Consider the following 23,523-nt stretch of genomic DNA (forward strand, 5'->3'; position numbering starts at 1 on the left):
TTGCCTCGTTCATGTGAAGAAAGAGGGTCCCTGTTTGACTGTCCACACCAATCCCTGCACCCTAACTAGCACTCTGGGAAAGAAGACAATTACACATGGTAGCGCGTACGCCTGCTCACAGGTAGAGACCGTTCAGCACTCCTCTCGACTCATGGAACGAATCTAGTAGAGCTGCGCCGCGAAAGTAGGAATAGAGGCGAGCAAAGGCGCCAACGAATCCCACGGCAGACCACGAAAAGACGAACAAGAACAGTTCGTGCGTATGGTGGGGCCTCTGTGTTTGCCCCCCCCCCCACCTCTCCTTGCAGCCTGCAGAACTGCTAACCATGGGCTGGCTTGTCTGTTCCCCGGCTTCACACCTCAACCTTTCTCCTCCTCCACTGTTTACCTTATACTTATGCAAACATGTCGAAGAATTGACTAACGCTGCGGTGTGGGTGTCCACTCACACGAATACTCTCGTGCTGCTTTTTCGCTCTCTTTTCGAGCGCGAGGCTGTGCAATAAGAGAAAACGAAGAGACGAAGAAAACAGCACCCACCATTGTCAGAGCACAGCAGTACTTTAGGCGCTGTGGCCTGTGAGAAACGCTAGCCAAGAATGCCGGCGGGGTTTAATGATGCGTGCTCGGCGTTTTTTCGCAAGCACTTCGACATGTTTGACCGCGACAAGATCGGGCGCGCTCGAAACGAAGACTTTGCCACGTTGATTCGTGCCTGCGGTGCTGCCCCGCTAGAGGCCAGCATCGGGGATCTTTTAGCCATCGCAGACCCGAGTCACCGTGGCAGCTTCAGCTTTGACGACTTCTGCGCAGCTTTGAAGAAGGCGTTTGCCGTCTCGATATCTCCACAAGAAGTGCGTGAAGCATTTCAGGGCTTTGACCCGGACAAACGTGGCCTCATCAGCCCGCACGAGCTCCGTTACTTTCTTACCACCCTGGGCGACGTTCTCAGCTCCGAGGAGATGAACGAATTCGTGGAAGAGATGCGCTCCGAGATGGACATCGAGGGCAACCTGGTCGTGGCCGATAGCATCTACAAAATGACTCCGGAGATGTTCCGCTAGCTTTGTTTTCGATGCTCACACACAACAAAAAAGAAGCTAGAGTACCGCTGTGTTTTCTTTAGGCCGTGCTGCTGCCACCCCCTCTCCCCCTCCCCCCCCCACACACACATATCCGAGCAAGGCGGAGGAGTCGAGGGGGGGGGAGGGGGTGCGCTTTTTCGTTTCGATTTTGCTTCGTACTTGCGATGTATCAAAGGATGCTGATCTCCAGAAAGCGTAGCAAGCCCTCTCCCCCAAAGGAGAAATAGGAGGCGAGGGAAACATCAACATTACTAGGTGCGCCCGAAGAGAAGGAGCGCCTTTACTCGACGTCACCTCTCATTGCTTAGCCGCGTAGCAGGGGCTGGTGCTGCGTTAAGGGACACGAGTCGCGCGCGCCAGAAGCGCGGAGGCGTCGTCTATTTCATCAGCCTTCCTTACCCCCTCTCCCCCTATACAGGCTAACCAAGGAGGCGCGCGCGTGAGCGTGAGACTGTGCTTAGGGGACGTTTTTCTCAGCAGCACGAACTTGAATCGTTCAAGCGGGAAGAGGTGCGTTCTTCTGGTGTCAAGAGCGTTCCTTTCGTATGCTTGGTCTCGAATTACGTGCCTTTGGGCGTCACGGTGCTATGCTTTCACGCACGATCTTCTCATTCACGCAAACACTTTCCTCGCACTCGCGCGCCTCTTCTCCGCTCCCTCCATCTTTGCTTCGTTGTTCCGCCACCTTTGGCACTTGCCCATCGTTTGTTTCTTCTCCATTTTGAGGCCACACGTCCGTATTGGTTTCGCGGTGAAATCAGAACCGCCGCAGCCACAGAAACAAGAAGACACAGCTGCGTTGGCGGCTCATCAGGTCCTTCTCTTCAGCTACTACCGGCACATCGAAGAGTTGCGCGAGGCACTTTGTGTTGCTGTCTCAGAACACGCAGTGGCCTGGCGGAAGTACAGAGAGCAGAAAAAAAGCATTTATCGAGTCTGAGACGTCGATCTCGTCCATCATACTCGCGTCAGCATGAGTGCAAACCCCGTCATTCTCGAGGACACCTTCACAGTGAACGGTGTCAACACCGAAGGCACGGTGTACCTTCGAGTGTCGCGTATTCGCTGTGTCAATCAGGACGGCTCCCTCACAATAACAACGGACATCAACTCCGAGGAGTTCCCTGTTTCCACGAACGACCGCCTGACGATCGTGCTGGCCAACTCGCTTGAGCTAGGGGGCAAGACGGGCAGCAAGTACTACGACCACAGCGTTTATCACCGCGAGACGCGACTGAATGACTGTGACTACGCCATGCACGGCCGCGTCTACGGACACGAAGTAGTCGAGAACGGCCTAGAGGTGAATGTGCACATTAGCTGCGGTGGCTTGCTAGTGAACATTGTCGGTAAGCCGCAGGGGCTGCGAGATGTGCACTACAACAGCGACGTGTACATTTTGATCAAGCGCGTCAAGAACTGAGAGGCCAAGGAGCAAAAAAAATATGCACATATGAGACGCATCATCACCGTCGGCGTGCGCGTGGGAAGGCTTCGCCGTACGCTCGCGATTTGTGTGTGTGTGCGCGCGCGTATCCGCATGCAAGTGTGTTTGTGTTGGTGTTATCGTGAGACACGCATTAATTCTTCTCCGGCGTAAGAAGAGACCTTAAATCGGCCATGGGAACTTACCTACCACAGCAAAGAGAGAGAGAGACTGACGACGGTGTTCCGTGATGGGCACAGCGCTACACTGCTCTGACGCGGCGTACGAAGCCGCAGGTCTGCGTTGTCTTCTGCAAAGATATCGCATGCGTATCACTTCAGGGGTGTTCTACCAAAAGCGTGTTGCTTGAAACGGGGTGGAATCACAAAACGCAAAAAATGACAGGCACACGTCACCCGACACGGTGCTTCTGTCCCTTCGTCCCACAGCCGGGTTGTCCCTCTCGCCCCAACGTTGGCGCGGAGGGGTGGTGATGATAGTAGGGAAGCGGCACTTTCAGAGGAGCTGCCGTAGATGATCGCCGTTCTCTCCTCTCTGCGCTTCATCGTCATCTCTCCGACCCCTTTCTTCGCACACGCACACACGTTTTTGCTCCCCTCCTCCCTTTCTGCCCTTCCCTTTGGACTACCTCGCCTCTTCAGCCTGTTGTTCTGACCCGCGGGAGCGGTACCACCTCGGGGGTCCTCTTCTACTGGCAGAGACCACAGTGCGCAAAGGCTGTGGTTGCTCAGCTACAGTCACTCTTTCACTCTTCACCGCAAACAAAGGCTCTCCATGCAAATGCGGTCGTCTTGCGCTACCGGCGCACTGCTAAACGCAGTGATCGCGCAGCACTCCTCCTCTTCCACCAACGCGACAGCCCGCCTCTACACCTCTAACTTCGGCAAGGCTAAAGCAGACGCCGAGCCATTGGACGCTGAGCAGCCCTCTGACCACTCGGACAGGGCATCAAAGGGACCGCTATCCTCCTCCGCCCCGTCGCAGCCGCCGCAGCGATACCGGCGACGTTCCTCTGACCCGCAAACACCGCGGGAAAGGGCCGACTTTCGGCGCGACTACAAGTACGCGAAGCATCGCCCCCTCCCAGACGCTCCGTGGCGACAGCTGAAGACGAAAACGTACCTTGACGACGCAGAGCGTCTATATGGTCGCAAAGAGACTTGGCATACCGTCGAGGACGCTACTCTGCGGGAAAAGCTGGTTGCTATTCTGCAGGATTATCTGCGTGACACCCTTGCGGCTGCCCGCCTAGAGGCCAAGGATGCCCGCAAGTACGCCTTTCTGTGCTCCACCGCAGCGAAGCACTACCGCGCTCACGTTTCTTCAGGGGCCTTTGGGCTGCCAGAAGGCTTGCAAGAGTGGGCACGGGGCGTGGTAGCCGGGCGTGCCTCCTCACCCTCCACCTCGAAATCGTCCACCACGCTGTCGACGACTCCTGAGATGGAAGAGGGCGACGCACATGCGGAGGGGGTGTCGCAAGGAGCGGGCGCCTCTTTCGTGCCGTCGCATACAGCCGCGGCAGATGAGCATCACGGCGATTCTGCTGCTGCTTCTCCTTCCCAAGAGGAACATGACGCTGCTCGGTTTCGCGAGGAACGCCGGCGTCGCGGTGCCGAGGCGAACCTGGCGAATACCGTTGCCATGGCAGGCCTGCCTGATGCTGACAGTCGGCACTCGCCCCACTCTGCTTTTCCTTTCCTTCGGCAACGCGCGGTGGAGAAGGAGACGACGCTCGATCCGTCTTTGGTCGACTGGACGGCCAAGTACTTCTCTGAGGATGACGCTAGCACGTTCGCGGAGCCGCCGCGGCTTCGTGCGGGCATGCTAGAAGACGAGGAGGGAACTGTATCCGATCGGGAAGCAACCGGAGACGGCCGACAGGAGGAAGGCGCTTCGCCTCTCGGGATACTCGGTGCCGCCAAAGGCAGACGCCCGTCAGGCTTCGCGCCGCCGATGTTACCTGTGGCTCACCGTTCTGCCTCAATGCACGCACGTCACCGTCTGGGGCGCACGCTGCGCGACCACGAAAACCGTCATCGCGCCACCTTCGATGCAGAAGGCATCTACTACAAGGTTCGCCGGCAGAGCGAGGTCGAGGAGCGTGCGCCGAAGCCACAGCAGGTGAGAGCCTCCGACCTGGAGCCGCTCGGCCGGCAGGTCGACGTGGTGAAGGTGCCATGGAGTGTGGCAGCCAAAGCAAAGGCACAGGGATACTCGAGTGACACACTGCGGGCGAAGGAGCGGCTGATTCGACTCACCCGCGGTGAAGACCCCGAAACAATTCCATAGGGCCGAGCCAGCGAGACGATCAGAGTAGCGGAAGACAAACAAAGGAGGAGGGGGGGGGAGGGCCAGTGGGGAACGGTGCTGCTACCCCTTCTTCTCCCGCTTCTCTCAACAAATTCCCAACCCACCCTACCCTCTGCATCGCCTTGCCCTTCTTAACGCGAAACGCAAACCCTCACAGACGGCGCCTTTCGACGCCTTCCGACGCCTTTCGACGCCTTCCGACGCCTTTCGACGCCTTTCGACGCCTTTCGACGCCTTCCGACGCCTTTCGACGCCTTTCGACGCCTTTCGACGCCTTTCGACGCCTTTCGACGCATTTCGACGCCTTCCGACCGAAGGAAGAAGGCGAAAGCAGCAACAGCTGCCCTGCATCCGGGGCCCTGCGCTCATCTGCCCTCTTCGTCCGTGTGAAAGTCTGGCGCATACCAGACGTGTGCGTGTGTGGGAGCTACCGCAGCGGCAGTTAGGGGGAGAGCAGGTGTGTGCGAGAGGTTAATTTTCTGCCTCAGTTGCACAGGTTTGGATTCACATCAGCTTAACACAAGAATTGCGACAACAGCAAAGCCAGAAAGCAGGGCAGGAGAGTTGAAGGACAAGGAGGCGTATGTGTGCGTTGCCTGGTTTCTTTCGTTGGGAGGGGAGGATATGGGGGAGGCGGTAGCGCGGTTAAAAAACGATGAATGGATCCGACATCGGTTTCTCACCCGGCCTCACGACATAGGTGGCATGACATGCCGCGCCACGCTCTCTGCGGTCAAAGTGTTGCACCTGCTCCAGTTGGCGACGTGTGCCTCACCTGCCTCCACTCTCCCGATGGACCTCGTCGCACCCTAGCACGGCGTTCGTCTGCTCACCTCCTTCATGCCGACCTGCTCCTTGCAGAACTCGATAAACGCGAGGCGCGATGTATGCAGTACCCACGCTGACGCGCGCGGTATCGGAGGCTGCTCTGACTCACTTGACCTCTCCCGCTCCTCTCATGTTTACTTCTTGTGTTGCCTCCAACACCGTTTCTCCGTGAGGCAAGGCACGAGAGGGGCATCCCACGGACTCCGCACCAACAACAGTAGCGTTGCGCGGACCCCTTTCTCAAGGATAAGGGCACTCTAAGAAACAGACACACAGGAAAGGGGGGAGGGGGCGAACGTCGCGTGTGTGTGTGTGTGTGTGCTACGCACCAGCGAAGGTGAAGGTGTCGCATCATGATTGCTTGGACGAGGCGCCACCACGCGCGCTGTGCAAGCCTTCTTCGGTACAGAGGGGAGGTGGTGCACTTTTCCGCGGATGCACAGACCGGGCTGGTTCGCCTCGTCGCATGCCTATGCGACAGCACTGCAGCCACCTCGAGTGGCGCCGGCGTTGCTGCAGTGAGGGACGAAAAGGTCAGGCTGTGGCATCAAGATGCGTGCCGCGCGCAATGTGTGCCCTTCTCCTCTCAACAAGCATTTGTTTCCGCAGCCCCTTGGAGCGCAGATTCGACACAGGACGAGGACGTCCTGGAAGCGACAGCGGCATGCATGTTTCCCTGTTACATCTCGTGTGGCTGTCCAGTAGTTGTGCAGGTGTCTCCTGGACCCCAGCACAACTCAAATGCCTCCGAGGCCGAGGCAAAGTCAGTTAGTAGCGCACCATCTTCGTTACATGTGAGGCGCCTCTATGTGCACAATCCTGCTGGCAGCAAACAAGGTACCCACGATGCCCACACGGCTTCTTACTACGCGCGCCTACCAGATGCCAGTTTTCAGTGCTGGCAGGAACACAGTAAAGTCGTCGACGGTATCCTGGACGTGTGCAAAGGACGACCTGACTCACACCTCCACAAGCGTTTTATGGGACTATCCAGCCTTGACGTTGAGGTGTTGGAGTTGCTGAACCTGTCCAAGACTCTCGGGTGTGCCACCGGTGGCAGCGGCACCGCTTCTGTGGACTTCACTCGCAACACGTGTAGTGAGGCAGCGCTTTAGAGCGGTGCCCTCTGAGCCAGCGATGTGAGGCCCAATCCCTCGCATGTGTGTGCGCTCTTATCGCAAGGAAAAGAACCGAACAAAGAAAGAGGAAGTCAACGCCGTGGCCAGAAAGAGGCAAGCGCGCCTTTTCGGCGACGCAATGTTTTGCTCACCACGCCGTGTTGCCACCTTTTTTGTGTGTGTGTGTGTGCGAGTGTGCCGTCGTGCGTTGCCTCCGCGTCCGCCACCCCTTGTGCACAAGTTTATCATCTGCTCCTGCTACTGCTGCGTGCTGGCACAGAGAGTGTGCCGTGCAGAAGAAGAAAACGTCAACGCCACACGAAACAGTGCGATCCTCTCATGCGCACGGTGAGAGGTGAGGGGGTGAGATGGAGAAGCAGCTAACGATCCAGTGTTATGCACATTGGGGCGTCTGCCTTCTGTTCCCCTTCGTTCCGCTCTCCCTATCTTTCCTGGATTCCTTGTGACGTGTGAGACAGCAAGTGCGCTTTTGGGGCACGATAAGAATGCTGCGTGGGCGAAGAGAGGGCGGCTCTACTTGAGTGGATGTGGAGGAGTGCCGAAGGTCGTGAGGGAGGGCGGGAGTTGGGATGTTTGACAAGGGAGGGGGTGGTACAGCAACACTGTGGCGTGCAACAGGTGAGGTCTGTTTTTTTCCTCTGACCCTCCTTCCCCCCCCCTTCCCAGCCCCTTTCTGCTCGACCCTTGCCATTCCTCTCGGTATTGCCTCTCCTCTGTTTGCTCTCACGCATGTCCCACCTCCCTCATTTCTTTTTCGTCCCGTGCGCGGTACCTTCGTGCCGCTGCCAACTCGGTACTCCCCGATGCTGAAGATCAACACATGTGCAACTCTCCGTGATCTCATCCCTCTTTCGGACGTCCTCTTCTCCCCGCTGTTTGACCCCTTTTTCTTTCGTCCTCTTCGCGCGCACATGATGCCCACCGATGCCGTCACCCATCACCACGCCGTACACTCCGCCGCTTACCTCGCTCATGCGTGCCGCGCACAGCATCGCGCTGCCACCACAGCATTGCACCTCTTTTTGTCTTCGTTTCTCTCCCCCTCTTCTCTTTCGTCGACTCCCCACGCGCACCGACCTCACACGGTAGAGCAGAGAAGCAACCACTACAGAAAAAAAATCACGGCCATCGCACCCGCCTCCTCCCCCCCCTCTCTCGCCTTTTGTTGCTTGCTCGTTTCAAGCAGTCATGTTCCGTGTTTCCTCTGTTTCCCGCATTGCGCCATCCCTGGCGTTGCTGAACACCGGCAAGGTCGTCTCGTGGATGAGCGGCCGTGGCTTTGGCTTCATCGAGGACAATGCGGACAAGAAGCAGCACTTTGTCCACTTCTCTGCACTCCAGACGGAGACGGGAGGCTACCGCGCGCTCGCGGTTGATCAGGAGGTCGAGTTCGAGGTGGCGTCGCAGGATGGGCGTACTCGCGCTGAGAACGTGACAGCCCCCGGTGGCGGCAAGCTCCCCTCTGGCCCACGCCCGCCGGAGGGCTCCCCAAGCGGTCGTGGTGGCTTCGGCGGTGGCCGTGGTCGTGGCCGTGGTGGCCGCAACAACAACCGCCAGGACCGCGGAGGGGATCGCGATGGCGGCCGTCAAAACAACAACTTCAGCGATGAGTTCTAGGTGCCAGGAAGAAAGTTAAAGACAAGAACCAAAGAGGACGAGTGAGAGGGCTTTGGCGCGAGCTGTGGCTCGCTGGGTGGCGCAGCAGCCGCGCTGCACTCAGCTTCGCCCACTCTTTCTTTTTCCACCCTTTCTACGTCTTCTTGCTCCGTGAGGTTCCTATAAAAGAGAGAACGACAGCTTTCTGAGTTAGCATAGAGAGAGAGAGAGTCGACGGGTATGTCTGCGTGTATGTGTGTCTGTGGCTGACGGCGGCGCATACAGCGCACCCCCCCCCCACACACACAGAGGCACCTTTGTAACAGAGGTTGTCTGTGTGGCCGGGGGCGATGGGGTGGGTCACGGCGGGAGCACAGTGGTGACAGTCGTGCCTTGAAGCAGGCAGGATGAACAGCGTGCAGCTCGCTAAACGCAATGAAGGAAAGCCGCAGGTGGTATCTTCTCGTATGAAGAAGGAAGACCGTGCACCGCTCCTGTTCATGTTTCTGCGTTCCCCTCCCCGTCCCCTGCAGATTCTCGTTGTCTCTACGGGGGCACCCCGCTGCGCATGCTGCTGCTTCTCTTGCTCCTTCCTTCTTCACCGTGACATTTTATCATCGGCCAAAGGAGGCCAGCGCCGGGAAAAGGCGAGAGGGAGGAAGGGGGGGGGAGTGAGGATTGAGTTTCAAGGCGAGGAGGTGGCGTTTCCAGATGCACATGCAGAAGGGCGAAGGAAAGGGTGGGGGGGGGACGAGGGAGGCAGACAGGCGTGCGCAGAGCGCGAGGGAAGCGCAGCGACCAGGTGTCTGTCATTTAACTCTGTCAGACCGATGCGAAGTGCGGGCGAAAGAAAGGAGCGCACTCCGCGGTCTCCCAGCCCGTGAGATGAAGAGGTGTTGTTTGTGCTCGTCTCACCCTCTTTTGTGGCGTCGGGCAGTAAGTGTGCGCATGCGTGCATGTGCGAGCATGTGCTTTTGTTGCAGTCGTGTGCGCGTGTTCCCGCACCCCTCCTCCTCCTCCTTCGCGCCTTTGTGTGACAGAAGTGCTCACGTCTTCGTGTCGAGAGTGTACACTCTTTCTGTGTTTGATTGTGAACGTGTGCGCATGTATTTCGTGTTGGAGTTCGTTGGTTTTTCTTTTCGCTGTGTGGTTAAGGTGTCCGCGTGCCTGCGCGACTCGTCTTTTAAGGGCGCTTCTTTTTTCCCTTCCCTTTTGGGTTTGGTAACTATGCAACAACCCCGACGTGTTTGTGTGCGCGCGCGTGTGTGTGTGCCCGTTTCTCTTTCCTTTTTTCTTTTGTGCTCACATGCGTACCGTCATTCTCTGCGGCAGCGCCAGCGATCGCATCCCTGCATTTCTGACGGAGCGAAGCGCCTCTTCCGCCTTTCTTATTTTCTTCTCCACTGTGAGTGTCGACGCATGTGCGCACACTAATCTGGGTGCGATCGTCGCCGCTTCTTTGAGAGAGGCAGGAGGGGAGAGGGAGGGTGGCCGTCAGAGGCGGGACCAAGGATGCAGCGGCCAGCACAGAGGTAGCACCGACCGGCGTGCCGATAGTAAGCCAGTTTCAATTAATCGTCATGAGAGAGAAGGCAGAGTTGCGGGAGCACATAATAGCTCGTTGTCACCACTAAACAACAAACGAAGAGAAGAAAGGGTAAAGAAACTCACACCTACACACCCACACTCGCACACACCCAACGAACCCCCTCAAGAAACAAATGTGCGCCCGCGGAAGATGTCAAAGGGGTGCGAATCTCACGGAGCTGTCAAGGACTGGAGGAAAAAGAGAAACTCACGGTGGAGATGTGCTGAATTCGTGTGTTCTCTGATGAATTCTTCATGGCGTTGTCTATCCCGTGATGAGGGTTGTTGCACGAGTGTGCTGGCTGCTCTGGGAGGTACAGTGGTCTTCTTCTCTTCGCCTCCTTCACGAGGCAAGAGGGGGAAGGTGCGCATCTGCGTCTGCCATCATTGGCGACCTACCACCATACAAGCGGCAGAGTAGGCGTTGAGGGGAGGGGAGGGGGGGGGGTCAGCTTGCAGGAGCACTCTCACAGGCGACTTGTAGAGGTGCTGTCCACATGCCTCGACCTTCTTCTTTCTCTTCATTCAGCCCGCTTTATCTCCGATGATCTATGCACCGAGGCCGCTTTCGATGCTGTTTTTCCCTCTGCTGGTTGCATCCTCTTTTGCTCATCCCTTGCGCGTCTGCTTCTCATGTCCCGCTTGCTTCTCTCCCCTGCTGCAACACAACGCATGCACACACGCACGCACAACCGCAAAACACACCCTGACCCCCCTCCCGCTCTCACGCACAATTGCGATTGATACATGCACCCACGCCTTCCTCTACATACAGTCCTTTTTTTTTCTTCTTCCGAAGTAGTACCTTCTCGGAAGCAGCCTTGTGAACTGCGCATTTGCAGCCCCCTCCTCCCCCTCCAACGTCTTGCTTCTCACGCACGCACATGCGGAAAAGTGCACATGCGCATACGAAGTGAAGCGAGAAGAAACCATAATACAGAGGAATAAGATATCGTTAAGGAAAGCGAGGCGCCGAAGTACTTCAATACAGCAGCAACGCAGGCATCCGCACTTTGAACTATACACACGCAGAGGCTGCAGGAGCGTATGAGCGTAGCCACGCATCCGTGCTACGTTCGTTTCCTCTGCCTTTTCCTGTTTTCTTGCCTTGTACTTTTCTTCGTCTCTCATGTTGCACCTCGCCCCTGCGCCCCGGCCACCTAGTTCCATCCCCTCGATCTTTGTCGCTCCTCACCTTTCTTCCTGGGCGAGCTTCCGACATCGTTGATTTGGTAGTCTCCGAAGCACTGGCCAACGCCTTCAACTCTCCCCCTTCAGCAAGTTGTTTCTTTTCCTGTGTGCCCCATATGTATATCTTCCCCCCTGTTACTTTTCGTCTGACCTTTTCGTGCTACGAAGCCACAAAACAGAGGTAAAGCCATCTGAGTCTGTGTCTGCTTGTGCGTGTCTGCTCCCTTGTTTATTCGATTTTGTCTACTCCCCTCGTGCCCATCTTGAAGGCCACCATAGAGAGGAGCTCACACAAGCTAGTGTCGCCGCTCCTCGCTTTCCAGCAACGCCCGCCTTCTTCGGGCCGCGTCATCAAAAGCGAAAATACGCCCTCCTACACACAAGCTCACACACACGCATCAGGGTACCGTCTCCGACCTCGTTTGCCTCACTCTCTGTCTCTCGTGTTTTCGCGACTGACGGCGTCACCTCGCCCTCTGTCCTTCACTCCACCGATCGGGGGAGGTTTTCACGCACGTGCTAAGCACGACACCGCGCCAGTAAGGTCAGGACTAGCAGAAAGGAGAGGAGGGGAGAAAAGGAAGGAAGAAAGGGGGGACGCCATGCCATTGCCAGGCGCGTTGCAGCCGTGGCATGTGCACTCCGAGAAGCTATCAAGAATCCCGATGATCCCGGTACTGGCCATCAAGCACCCGGAGGAGTCTTATTCTACATCGCAAGCAACCGTAAACTCAACGACCACGTTTTTGCCCTCGTTCACATCTGCTCAGACGCCAGACGATATGGGCAAGAGAGGAGGGTCGGCGGCCGCGTTAGCTGAGGCGAACCACCTCGGGGAGCGCTACAGCAGCTCCAACGGCTCCACGTCTGTCTCGGACGACGGACAGTGCTCCGGCGAAACGGCGGCGGTGCGCGCGCCGCTCCACTACCACGAGAACTCAGATTCCTGTCTGTGCCCCATGTGTAAGCTGACACTTTACGTTTCCCACGTGTACCGCGACCAGCGTCGCGCCTCCCCACACGTGATGGCGGCGCGGCCCTCGCCCGAGTACGTGATGGCCCCGGATGGGTCGCTGCCGTTGCTGACGCCGATCTACAAACCAGATGGCGTGTCGGTGTGCCCGGTGTACGCCGCTTTTGGCTTCTGTCCTTTTCTCAGCGGCTGCTTCTTGCCGCACGACGAGGGCAGCTGCGCCTGCGCGCGCGTGCCGCGACTGACATCGGCGGAGGAGGAGCTGAAGCGACTGACGCAGCGGGCGAGGGAGCTGCAATGCAGCGATGTGTGGGTGTGTGAGGTGTGCGGCTACAGCCATGTTGACGAGTTTTGTGAAGTGGCGCTGGGCACGGAGCACTACTTCCGTCAGTGCCCGCGTTGCACCTTGATGTGCTTCTTTCCAAACATCACGTACCTTGTGGAGCACATCTTGTGCAGCGTTGGCGACGACTACCAGTTGTTCAAGACGGAGGTGGATCGCTACCGAAAGCTGCTGCCAGACTTGTTTAAGATCCCGCTTACCTTCGAGGCTCACCGCGTGGCAAACATCGTTTTTGCATGGAGTCTCCTCTCACCGGTGCACGCCCGTGACGCGATGAACAGTGTTGTGCGGGAGTTTCCTAATGTCGAGTCTATCATCAGCGTCGGGAGCGGGGCCGGGTACATTGAGCACATCTTCAACCGTGTCATGCACCAGGTGCCACTGAGGGAGGAGTGGGCGGTGGATCGAGAGCGCTTTCCCACGACGTCCTTCGACGACGTGCGGTGCGACTTCTACGGCAAGCGCACCATCCCCATCTTCGCCTTCGATGCGTTGGCACTGCAGAGGACATACAGCGTGCATGTCTCCATCGGGGGCCCGATCTCCCTCTACTCGCTCAACTGCAAGCAGTCGGTGCTGTTGCTCTGCTGGCCGCCGTTTGGCTCTCGGGAGCGGGAGGAGAGCTCGATGGGCTTTGAGGCGCTCGAGTACTTTACTCGCGAGGGCGGCTCGATGCTCATCTACATTGGCGACACCGCCGCGACGGGGGACTGGCGCTTTCACATGCTTCTCAAGTCCCACTACAAGCTCCTACGGGATTACCCGGTGCGCCGCGAGCTGCGTCGGTGGTGCCCACAGGAGATGGGCTTTGTGTATGGCGGCAACGACACCATCGGTGTCTACCGACTGCGCGAGACGCCGCTGTCCTCGGTGGGATTCAGTTAGCGACCTTGAAAAGCGGAAGAGGGGCAGGCGCCGACTGACAACATTTCACATCCTTCAAGAGGGTAGGCGGCAGGTTGAAGACACGCCGTCATCTGCGCTCTCAGAACGAAAAAAGGGAAGCGCCTAACACAGACGCGGGTGCGCCCATGCGTTCTTCACCGGGGTTAGTCACAAGAAGCGAAAATAGCATAAGCCACTCGCTCTCGCATATGTCTGTCTGTCTGTCTCTCTCTCGTTCTGGGTTTGTGTGTGTTATACTGGTTCCCTCCTCGCCATCCCTCTCCCCCACGTCCTTTCGTTTTTCCTTTGTGTGCTCTTTTCTCCCTCGACGCTCTCCTCTCCTCGACTTCATCCCGCGTTCCTTTTTTTTGTTTTTCTTTTTTGCTGTTGTTCACCTTCCCCTCCCCGTAACGTCGGATCGCCCACCCATTACGAAAGAAAAGAGCACAGCGAATATCGAACACACACACATATATATATATATATATATAATCAGCACATACACATACGCCTACACACACACACACACAGCAGAGAAAAAAGGGAGAGACTAAGGGATCCTTCGTGTTTGTGTGTCTGTGTGTCTCTCTCCTCTCTGTGCGTGAGTGCCTTGGGTGGGCGCTGTAGCGGACGAGTCTGGCACGAATGTCTGCTTTCCTTTCTTTTGATGTCTGTCTTGGGAGAGATGTAGCCTTGAGGGGGGAGTGTGCGCGCAGTCGAGTGAGACGACGGTTATGAGAGGCACGGAGGGATGCATTTTTCAATGCTCCTCTCCCATTCTTTGGGCGATAATGTACACCAAGAGGACGAGAGAGACCAGCAGGCCTTGACGAAGCTCGTATTTCATAAGCACGGAAGGGCTGATCGCACGTGCGTGCGTGTGTGCGTTAGTGCTATAGACAATATCAGTGCAGCGTCATGCTCGTACGCAAATGAATAAGCAAAAAAAGGAAAAACCGCAACGGCTCAGCTCACATGCGGCAACGGCGGAACGAGTGAGTCGACGCGATTTACAAAACAAAAGGAGAGGAGAGTAGAGAAGCCGCGAAAGCACATCAAGGAGGGTAACGGTGAAGGACAAGTACGTAGGCGGGTAAGGGTGTAAGGAGTGAGAATGGATTGCAGAGAGTTCGTACCTCGTCACTGAGGCAGAGAAAAAGAAGAGCACACCGTGGAGAGAAATGAGTGGTGTTTGGTGTGAGGCGGGAGGGCAAGGGCTATTGATGGGAGTAGGTAGACAAGGGTAGAAGCCGCACGTGGACAGTCGCTCGCTTAGGGGTGTGTTACCATCTGGGGTTCATGGGTCTGCTTTTTGAAACACAAAGAGGATGTCGCTGAAACAGGGAGCCAGAAGGGGGAGGGCGAGAAGACGCGAGCGAAAAGGCGACGTGCGGCTGTGTGTGCGCATCATCGAACTCTTCACGTCGACACCTGACACAGAGAACGAGCAGCGCTCCTCTCCTTGCCAGGAGATGTACCTTGTGTGTTTTCGCAGTGGCTCATCTTTGCCATTCCCGTCGATAATTTCCAATCAAAAGAGGTTTCTGGGCTTCTCCGTCGTCCCTCTGCCTCCTCCCTCTCCCCCTCCCCACCCTTTCGCCCACTGGCAGAAATTTGGTGTTGTTTTCGTGTCGCCAAGAGGCGCACCACGATGGGATGCGGTTGAACGCTTGCGGCCTCTCTTGTCTGCCTTTGCTGCACAGCCTCTTGTTCTTCTCGCCAGTGAAAGCTCATGCTTGTAATCTACGGTGTTTCCACTTGCGTGTGGGTGTGGGGTGCCAGACGTCCCCTCTTCCCCCTCTTATCCCTGCCAATGCCGAACCCCGCTTCTGGTCGTCGCAGGGTCAGGTGCCTATGGCGCAGCGAAGTCAGGGCTATGCATGGCTGCTGATGTGAGTGGCCAGGTCCTGGATGGCGTTGCGTCGGAGCGACCTGCGACTTGCGACCGTGGACACGTCTGTGCCATCCATGTGATAGGCAAGGTGTCAGCGTGACTCGAACGCATCCGGCCCCCGGCCCGCGCTGCCTACTGGTGGGGAGCCTGGGCCGTCTCGGGGGGTGCACCAGGTGGTGATCGGCACAATGGGAGCGTCTGTGAGGCGACCTACCCCGCGGGTGTGGGTAGGGTTTGAGGCAGGGGCTGTGCTCCGATGGCTGAGTCGGCTCCGCGCTCTAAGGAACGGACGCGTTGAAAAGGTGTTTTCGTTTCCGCTTGTGGGCCAAAGGCTTTGTTCTTCGATGCTCCCCACCCCTGCTGCTGTCCTCTACTCGTCTGAAAAGTTAATGGCCATCGGTCGTCGACGTACGTGCGCACCGCGATACGCTCTCGAAAGGAACGAAAAGGAGCTGGCTTATGCATGCACATCTAATGAACACTGCTGCGTCATCGTCTTGTTCTTTACTTGCAGGGTCTTCAAAGCTCGAGTAGTGCTCAGACGAGCATTCCATTATGTACCCCCTCCCCCCTTTTCCTATGCACCCTCGCTCTCTCCGTGCAGCTGCGCCGGTGTGCTGCCATGCTGTTCTTTCGTTTCTTCCTTTTTTCGTCTGTTGCGCGTATGGTTAGTGCTTGCCTGTTATGTTTTTTTGTTTTCCTTTACGTGTGTGTCCTGCACCATCCTCCTCCCCCATTTTTTCATGCGCCATTCTGTCGTTCTCCATCGTTACGGGTGGCTCTCTGCCCCTCACCCCCATCTCAGGGGCAGAAACATGGGAGCGAGAGGGACGGCTGGGTTATCGACGCCACCTTCTCCTTTGACACAAGCATGCGTGTCGCGTCTGAACAGCAGACAAGTAAACCAACACGAAATTGCAACAAAAAAACCTCTTCCCGCTTCTCCTGTGCTCGTAGCAGTACTCTTGGGATTCGCGTTTCACTTCTGTTTGCGGGTGTGCATGCATGTGCGCGTGTGTCGGCTTGCCGCTACTGTCTTTGTAATTGCTGCTGTTGCTAGGGGGGAGGGGGAGGGGAGGGCGGCACTTTTTCTTCATTTTCTGTCGTAAGTTTGCGCTTTCGTTGTGCGCCCTTCTCTACCTCCTTTCCCTCTCCCACACGCACTTTGATCTCGTGTCCACCTCCTGCCCTTATTCGTGCCTCCTCCCTCTTGACACTGTCTACGCTGTCCATTCTCCCCCTTTCCACTAGAGTCGGCCGCTCCGACCGCGACGCCATCGCCTTCCCTTTATTATATATATATATTTATTTATTTATCTATTTATTTATGGGCGCGAGTCAAATGCTGGTCTTGTTTTTTTTTTTTGTTCTTCTCTGTGCTTCATGATATGTCTTGGGCGTCTCGGTCATGCTGCACACACTTACAGATCTTACAGGTGTGCGTTATTATTATCATTAGTATTATGGTTATGACGATTGTGTGTATTTGTGTGTGTGTGTGTGGTGTTTATTGCGTAGGTTGTGTGTGCGTGCATAGCTGTGCTTGTGATGACGGGGGAGGGGAGGCTGGGGGCTGCTGCTGCTGCTATCATTCGGTGGCATAGTCTTCTCTCTTAGCTGGCCCGGAGAGTGCTCCTCCTTTTCATGTGCGTAGAGTTTGTCTTCACGTAAACAGAAGCAGCAGCCGTCGCACGTCTCTTTACATCTTCTCACAACTCTGCGTCTTCGTTGCGTCATTTCCCTCTTGACGCCTTCCCTCTTTTTTGCTCTTTCTCCTTTCCATCTCAGCTGATCGAAAGGAGGAACGTCAATGTCGATGACGATGCTGCGTGCGTCGATTTGAGCACAATGCCTTTGTTTTCTCCTGCTTCCCCCACTCTCTCTCTCTCTCTGTGGTGTTCGTGTGTGTGTGTGTGTGTGTGCGTTTAAGGTGCGTGATCATGGTCAATAACTCTTTATTGTCTCGCTCGCTCTCGCTGTCTCTGCGTATGTGCATGATGGCGGGCTGGAGGGAGGTTTTTACGGCGTTCAAGGGGCGTACGCGCACCGACACGCCCCTACTGCGTGCGGCACTGTGCTCTGACGATCAAGAGAAAAAAGGCAAACGGAGCGGCGAAGAGGGTCGCTTGTCTCCTGAACAGTTTACGGGTTTACTCGCGTGTTTTGAATTGTGTCCCCGCCCCATCGTGTTTCTTTCCTGTTTGTTTCCCTGTCGTATGTGTGCGCGTTCACGATGGGACTCTGTCGTTTCTCACCGCACGACTGCTCTCCATCGGAGGGTTGCTAGGCGGGTGACTGGCCATGCATGCGAGCGTGTGTGCGCGAATGGGCGACGCCACACCACTCTCTCTTCTCTTTAGATCAGAGAAGCACATCAACAGCGCTGCCCCATTTCACATGAGCCCCCCCCCCCGCTCCAAACGAAAGACAGCGAAAGAGGAATTTCAATACAGGAAATGAACGAGAAGTGGTCTCGTAAGCTCAGCTTCGTGATCGCTACACCTGCGCTTCTCCCGGTTACGTCATCCTGTCGGTGTGGTGCGCTGCGGAGTTTTGAGCGGATTGGGGGATGAGTGAAAGCAGGGTCACACTGCTTCCCACAGGCACATGCCGGCCCACTACTTGCATGTAGGTACCTCTATGCCCGCAGTCTTCGTTGTCGGTCTTTGGCAGCTGCGAGCTCTCGTGCTGTCAATGACATCCACAGAAGATAGTTCTCGTCGAGTAATCAGCCACCATATGTGTGTCTCTTTCTGCTTCAAAGTGAATCAGGATGCTTGGGGGCGGGTACTCATTACCACCTGAGATAGCTGCTGAAAGTCCCCCCCCCTCCGCCCCCGCCCCCTCTTTCTCCGTCACCTGAACGGCCTCGTTACACGTAAGCCCACCGTCCACACTCTCTGCTCTGCTTTGGTGCTTTTCTCTGCTTTCTCCATCCCTGCCTTGTGTTCTTATCATGCCGCGATAGAGGCTGGCCTTATTCTCTCTCTCTCTGTGTAGCTTACACCCAGGTGTCTGCAAGTACTCACACGCAAGTGCACTTCATCACTCTCGCACAGCGTTGCCGCCCTTCGAGTTTCGGTTGTTTTCCTGCCCACAAGTGGCGGAGGGCTTCGTGGTCGAATCTTTCACGCTTGGAACCGTGGCGAGCATAACCGCAACCTGCAGAGCACGCACACCCTTTTTACCTGCCTTGGTAGGAAAACCGCAGAGAAAGAGAGACGCATCGAAGGAGCCGAAATACGAGGCGTGAGCAAGCCGAGAGGAGCGGCCTCCCCTCCGCCTCTTCTTCGGCGGCCGGCGGCAGCTCTGTTGCTCAGTCGGTGATTGTGGACACGTGTGCCACTGCAAGCAAGGAGGGAAGGGGGGACCATCATCGCCAGGGCGAGGCCTGTACCTGTGCCTGTGTGTGTGTGCCTCGATCTTTCTCCGAGTGTGGAGTCGCCAGCGCTTGTCTACGGAGTCTGTACAGACATGCGTATACGCTCCCTGCTCAGCTGCCCTCTTTTGTTCTTCTATTCGTTTCAGCTTCGCAGGCTACCCCCCGCTAATCAACACGCGTCATCGCACCTCACTTTCCTCCGCTTTCTGAAAAGAAAAGAGGGTCCTCAGGAGTTGGGCGACAAGGATGAATGAGCTGGAGTACTTTGTTCTCAGTACGCACGGGAAGCGGTGTGATATCATGCGCTACATGCAGCAGCTGCGAGACTTGGATGAGTGGATCGAGTACCACCTCTCTCACCTTCGTTCCATTGCAGCCGAGCGGGTGGCATACCAGAAAGCGCAGGCACGCCAAAAGCAAAGCGTTAATTGTGGTGGCACGCGTGGCCGAGGATGCCGCGGTCGCGGTAGAGGACAAGCATCTGCTGCTGCTGCAGAGTCGACCTTGCACGCGCACCACGTGCATGATGTAGATGCGAGCCCTCAAGAAGAAGGTGGCGGCAATAACGGCGATGCAGACACCGTCGCCGGGGCGTACGCAGCGGAGCTCCATCGGCAGTTCGCGTGGCACGAGACGTGCGTGCAGCGCCGCTGCCACGAGCGAGAGGCCCTGGCGGCGGAGCTCGCGGAGCGGTGCTCCGAGGTGCAACTCTCCATGGCTTCGCGCCTGGCTAACTTTGCTGCTGTAGCAGATGTCCCCGTGACGGAGCTGTCTGGGTAGGCTCTTTGCGGTATTTGTGGCAAGCGGGAAAACTTTGGTACAGTATGGAGGCAGAAAAGCGGGGAAGTTTTGCGAGCTCGTGAGTGCCTGCCCAGCGCGCGAGCATTGTGTTGCACTGAATGGAATTGGTTTTGTGTTGGCCTGCTTCCGAACAACAACAACAGCAACAAAATAAATGCAGCGTGACGATACCGCGTACGTGGGCATCGCTGCGTCTCTCTCTCTCCTTCTCTCGAGCTCTCTCGTGGCGCATGCACGGTGAATAAGAAACGCAATCAGCAACGCGATACAGCGCATCTGCCGCCGCTACAGCTGTTTCGGCGTCGCCTGTGCGTTCCATATAGACTGACAGCTGTGCGTCTGTGTGGGCGCGCCTCTCTCTGTTTTCATCGTGTGTACAGGACTACCTTGTGCTCGTCAAGCAAGCATACTAGCGTTGCTTTAGGCGTCCTGACTCTTGGTGCCGAAATCGCATGCACCACTGACCGTGTTCCCAATTTGCCAAGTCTTCCTCTCCTTTTTTCTTTCTCGCGTCGTGGCGTGCGTTGGCTCGGCTACACTTTACCTCTGCATTTCTTGCACATACAATGCAACGCAGACGTGAGACCCTCCACCGCATCATTACCCGCACACCAGCCTCCCTGACGCTTTCATGCGCTGCATCGTTGCTGATTAACATTAGTGCTGCCGCGCGGGAAGAGCAGATGCGGTTACCTGAGGGAACATCGCACACGGTTGCGCGGGGCACCTGCGCAACGTTCCATCGCGCCTTTCCCAGCCAGACTTGCAGACAGGCCCCGACCCCACCCCTCTCACACACAGCCACGCACATCAGCGACGGGAGCACAACAGCCAGCAGGTATGGTCTACACACGCGCTGCCGCCAGCAGCGCCTCTTCACTGGCGCCTTGTTCCCAGAGGCCCTCAACGATCAGCTCGCCGCGTTTGCACGTCGTCACAAGCTGCAGAGTGACGTGTGGGTGCCGCGCAAAGCCTTCGACACGGCACTCAAGCCGTACAATGTGTACATTCTGCCGAGGGCGACTCTCTGCGACCTCACCCTCTCCTCGGGTGGCGGCATGGGCGATGTGACGGCGGCTATCGGCATAGACCGATGTCTTGTGAACGCTGAGCAGACATCGAACCAGCATCTACTAGAGGGTTTTGTCGACTTCATGGTGTCGTGCCTCACCCCACCTGAGCAGCTCTCAACACGCATTCAAATCCAGTCCTTTCCACCCGCTGCCACCGCGGGTACGCAGGTGGCCTGTCGCACCGCCGCTGCTTTGCCATTATCGGGGCGCCAAACGCAAAGGAAGAACTCCAGCGAATACTTCAGTGCCGCCAGCGGCGAGTGCACCACTCCCTTGCTGGCGGCAGCGGCGGACTCCAGCCCCTCCCCTGCTCTCCTCCCCGACCCCACCTGGGACACGTTAGCCCCCTTTCGGCACCCGCTCGCCCTGAACGGGTCGCTGTTGGTTGGCACCGATACGACTGCGCAGTTGCTGAAGTGGCAACAGGAGAGTTACAAGTGGAGTAACTACTGGGGTCGTCTGCGGGGGGCAAGTTGGCGGCGGCAGAGCCTTTATTCCGTGTGCGACACCGAAGTGCCGGGCCGGTACAACCCGTTTTTCTGCGTCCGCTACGCGCCACACACGTACACAAACCTCATCTTCCCTCTGGCTACTGCAGTGCTGATGCGGCACCGGGCCGTTGAACACAAGTACGTGTCGCGACTGTGGCTGACACTGAAGCAGGCAGAGGAGCTGTTCGGCACAAGCCTGCTTCCCGAACGCGCCAACGATGAACCGGTCGTATACTGCAATCACTTCACCGCTGGTATGGAGGCCACCGCCTTCTACTGCGCAGACCAGTTCGTCGGCGGCAACACCATCTTCCCGACCGCGCGCGATCTCGACATTGCGGCGAAAGGCGTGAGGCTGCCTTCCGCGAAGCTGCGCGCATACCCGCTGCTTGCCCGCCTGCTTGACCAGTACGACGAGGGGAAGACAACTGATGGTGCAAGTGATGACAGACCTGGCACGGATCAGACAATGCCCGACGCCGGTCGACACGCGGAGTTCTTTCAGCACAGGCAGCGGTGTGGGGCAATCCGGCTGCATGGCTTCTGGAAGCAAGAGGCAGAGAGGAATTATCTGCAAAGCACCAGGATGGCTGGAACCCTCGCGCGCCAGTGTCTGCTGTGCGACTACCCCCGACCACTCTTCTTCTCTCACCGCGCGCTTCTCGCCTTCGATCTACGTCTACGTGAAGGTGAACAGGGCATCGTCCAAACACGGCTCCCGGTTCGCGTGAACAAGCTCTTGGCGTGGTGCAAAGGCGAATGCTGGTTCAACGTGTCGCAGCTGCGTGAGCCGGCTGTGGCGCAGGAGCTGATGGACCACCCGCCCGTGCACTTCCTCACGCGCCAGAGTCTTCAAGGCGCTGTCGCCGTCAACTGCTGCCGTGCCCAACTTGCACGGCGATGTGACACAGCGGCTGCTGCTGTTCCGTCGAGCTCGCCAACGTCTTCCGTCCCCGCGCGATGCAACTTTAGCGCAGAGTGGATCCCCGCTTACGTTCTGGACATGACGGGGTGGCGTCTGCGAGAAGGTGCCCAAGGCGTGCCATACGTTTCGCTCGCTGCGGGTGCCGCGTTCAAAAGCTTTCCTCTCCGTGACAACATTCTCTTCTCCATGGCGGACGTTAGCCTGCACGACGCTGCGAAGGACTGGCTGCGGCGCTACACCCCTGTCGACCAGGAGGGGTATCCTTTCCTTCGTGGCCTGCGCCAGGCAATGACTCTACGCGCCTTCGAGCGGGGGTACCGGTCCCACCACTGGCTGATCCACCGCGTGCGCAAGAATGGGGACTTCTCGTCCCCCTTGCTGGCGTTACGGGGAGCGTTCAAGCCGGTGTGTATGTCTGCCTCTCAGCCGCTACTCACCACATCCGCGTTCGCGAAGGCACCGTTCGTGCGAATGGGCAACTTCGAGTTTGTGAACGCGGAGGAGGTGGCGTGGATGGGCAGAACACATCCGTGGAAGGGCGCCGCAGCGCGAGAGAGCGGCGCCGAGGAGCCTGATGCACCGCTCCTTCAGATGAGCGGCGGGGCGCGCTTTCAGGTGAAGCCAGGGGTGGGAATGTCGGCGGAATCCCTGCTACGGCATTCCGTGAGGGAGACGGACAATGCAGCAGCCTTGGGCGATACTGCAACCTTCGACCGGCGCGACGTCGGTGAGGTGGACGACTGCCGTGAAGTGGACGAGGAATGGACAAGTGGTGATCTCTCCAGGCTTCTGTACGTTCAATAGAAGAGCGCCACAAAACGGGCGCGCTCTCGGTTGCGCTACTTCGGCTGAGCGAGGAGGGGAGTTGTGGGGGTTGTGCGTGCCTTCTGTGCTGATGAAGGAAAATGGTGTATGTGCCCCCCCCTCTTCCTCCGCTATGAATGTGCATCGGCGTGTCGGCGGTTGCAGAGGTCATCGCCACTTGGCACCTCTCTCTTTGTTTGCCACATTGAGAGCATTGTCACCTACTCTAGTGTTTTTCATGGAGCCGCTTTCTTCTCCCGCGCACGCACACCGACAGATCTGCCCTCTCTAACCTGCGCAAGTATGCGTGTGTGCGTGCGGCGTTCCCCCATCGTAACCCCTACTCTCATCTCTTCCGGTCTGTGAAGAGATGAGGAGGGCCTCTCTGCTATCCAGCTGCTGCTTCTGCTGAGACTTCCGTTTATACGAATACATACATATCGATATACGCACACATTTTTTTTTTTCACATCCCAGAAGTTTCGCATTGTGCTGGGTGGATGATACAGCGGTGCACGGCGACTCACGACTCTGGCGCCTGGCGAGTATGCATCCGACAGAGAAAATTTCCAGCGAGGGCTGTTAATGCCCCTAGCCAATAGAAGAGGCACTCCGAACATCGGGGCGGAACTCTACCACGTATCGTAGTGCGTGGGGTGCTTGTGTGCACGCAACTTGCAGTTCTCTCTGTACGCCCCATGACCTGCGCACATGCTGGCTTCAGAGCGTCTTCCAATGCGGCTGTTGCCCTGCTGCCCTCCTGTGCACC

The 23,523-nt window shown here is 57.2% G+C and overlaps 8 protein-coding genes across 8 annotated transcripts; all 8 read left to right on the forward strand.

The window, feature by feature from the left end:
- Positions 1–599: 599 nt before the first annotated feature.
- LMJF_28_0800 (calmodulin-like protein) lies at positions 600–1,064 on the forward strand (the record flags this gene model as incomplete). Its single annotated transcript, XM_001684307.1, has 1 exon — positions 600–1,064. One exon carries the CDS (start codon positions 600–602, stop codon positions 1,062–1,064), a length of 465 nt encoding a protein of 154 aa, XP_001684359.1.
- A 994-nt stretch (positions 1,065–2,058) lies between these two features.
- Positions 2,059–2,508, forward strand: LMJF_28_0810 (putative RNA polymerase B subunit RPB8; the record flags this gene model as incomplete). The annotated part of the gene is made up of 1 exon (XM_001684308.1): positions 2,059–2,508. One exon carries the CDS (start codon positions 2,059–2,061, stop codon positions 2,506–2,508), a length of 450 nt encoding a protein of 149 aa, XP_001684360.1.
- Positions 2,509–3,306: 798 nt separating this feature from the next.
- Positions 3,307–4,821, forward strand: LMJF_28_0820 (conserved hypothetical protein; the record flags this gene model as incomplete). Its single annotated transcript, XM_001684309.1, has 1 exon — positions 3,307–4,821. The coding sequence occupies one exon, from the start codon at positions 3,307–3,309 to the stop codon at positions 4,819–4,821; it is 1,515 nt and encodes a 504-aa protein (XP_001684361.1).
- Positions 4,822–6,023: 1,202 nt separating this feature from the next.
- LMJF_28_0822 (conserved hypothetical protein) lies at positions 6,024–6,785 on the forward strand (the record flags this gene model as incomplete). Its single annotated transcript, XM_003722023.1, has 1 exon — positions 6,024–6,785. One exon carries the CDS (start codon positions 6,024–6,026, stop codon positions 6,783–6,785), a length of 762 nt encoding a protein of 253 aa, XP_003722071.1.
- Positions 6,786–7,997: 1,212 nt separating this feature from the next.
- On the forward strand, positions 7,998–8,426 carry LMJF_28_0825 (putative RNA binding protein rbp16; the record flags this gene model as incomplete). The annotated part of the gene is made up of 1 exon (XM_001684310.1): positions 7,998–8,426. One exon carries the CDS (start codon positions 7,998–8,000, stop codon positions 8,424–8,426), a length of 429 nt encoding a protein of 142 aa, XP_001684362.1.
- A 3,359-nt stretch (positions 8,427–11,785) lies between these two features.
- On the forward strand, positions 11,786–13,384 carry LMJF_28_0830 (conserved hypothetical protein; the record flags this gene model as incomplete). The annotated part of the gene is made up of 1 exon (XM_001684311.1): positions 11,786–13,384. One exon carries the CDS (start codon positions 11,786–11,788, stop codon positions 13,382–13,384), a length of 1,599 nt encoding a protein of 532 aa, XP_001684363.1.
- A 5,522-nt stretch (positions 13,385–18,906) lies between these two features.
- On the forward strand, positions 18,907–19,440 carry LMJF_28_0835 (conserved hypothetical protein; the record flags this gene model as incomplete). The annotated part of the gene is made up of 1 exon (XM_001684312.1): positions 18,907–19,440. One exon carries the CDS (start codon positions 18,907–18,909, stop codon positions 19,438–19,440), a length of 534 nt encoding a protein of 177 aa, XP_001684364.1.
- A 704-nt stretch (positions 19,441–20,144) lies between these two features.
- Positions 20,145–22,754, forward strand: LMJF_28_0840 (conserved hypothetical protein; the record flags this gene model as incomplete). Its single annotated transcript, XM_001684313.1, has 1 exon — positions 20,145–22,754. The coding sequence occupies one exon, from the start codon at positions 20,145–20,147 to the stop codon at positions 22,752–22,754; it is 2,610 nt and encodes an 869-aa protein (XP_001684365.1).
- Positions 22,755–23,523: the final 769 nt, after the last annotated feature.

This window comes from Leishmania major, chromosome 28, assembly GCF_000002725.2.
Source record: "Leishmania major strain Friedlin complete genome, chromosome 28".
NCBI lineage: Eukaryota > Euglenozoa > Kinetoplastea > Trypanosomatida > Trypanosomatidae > Leishmania > Leishmania major.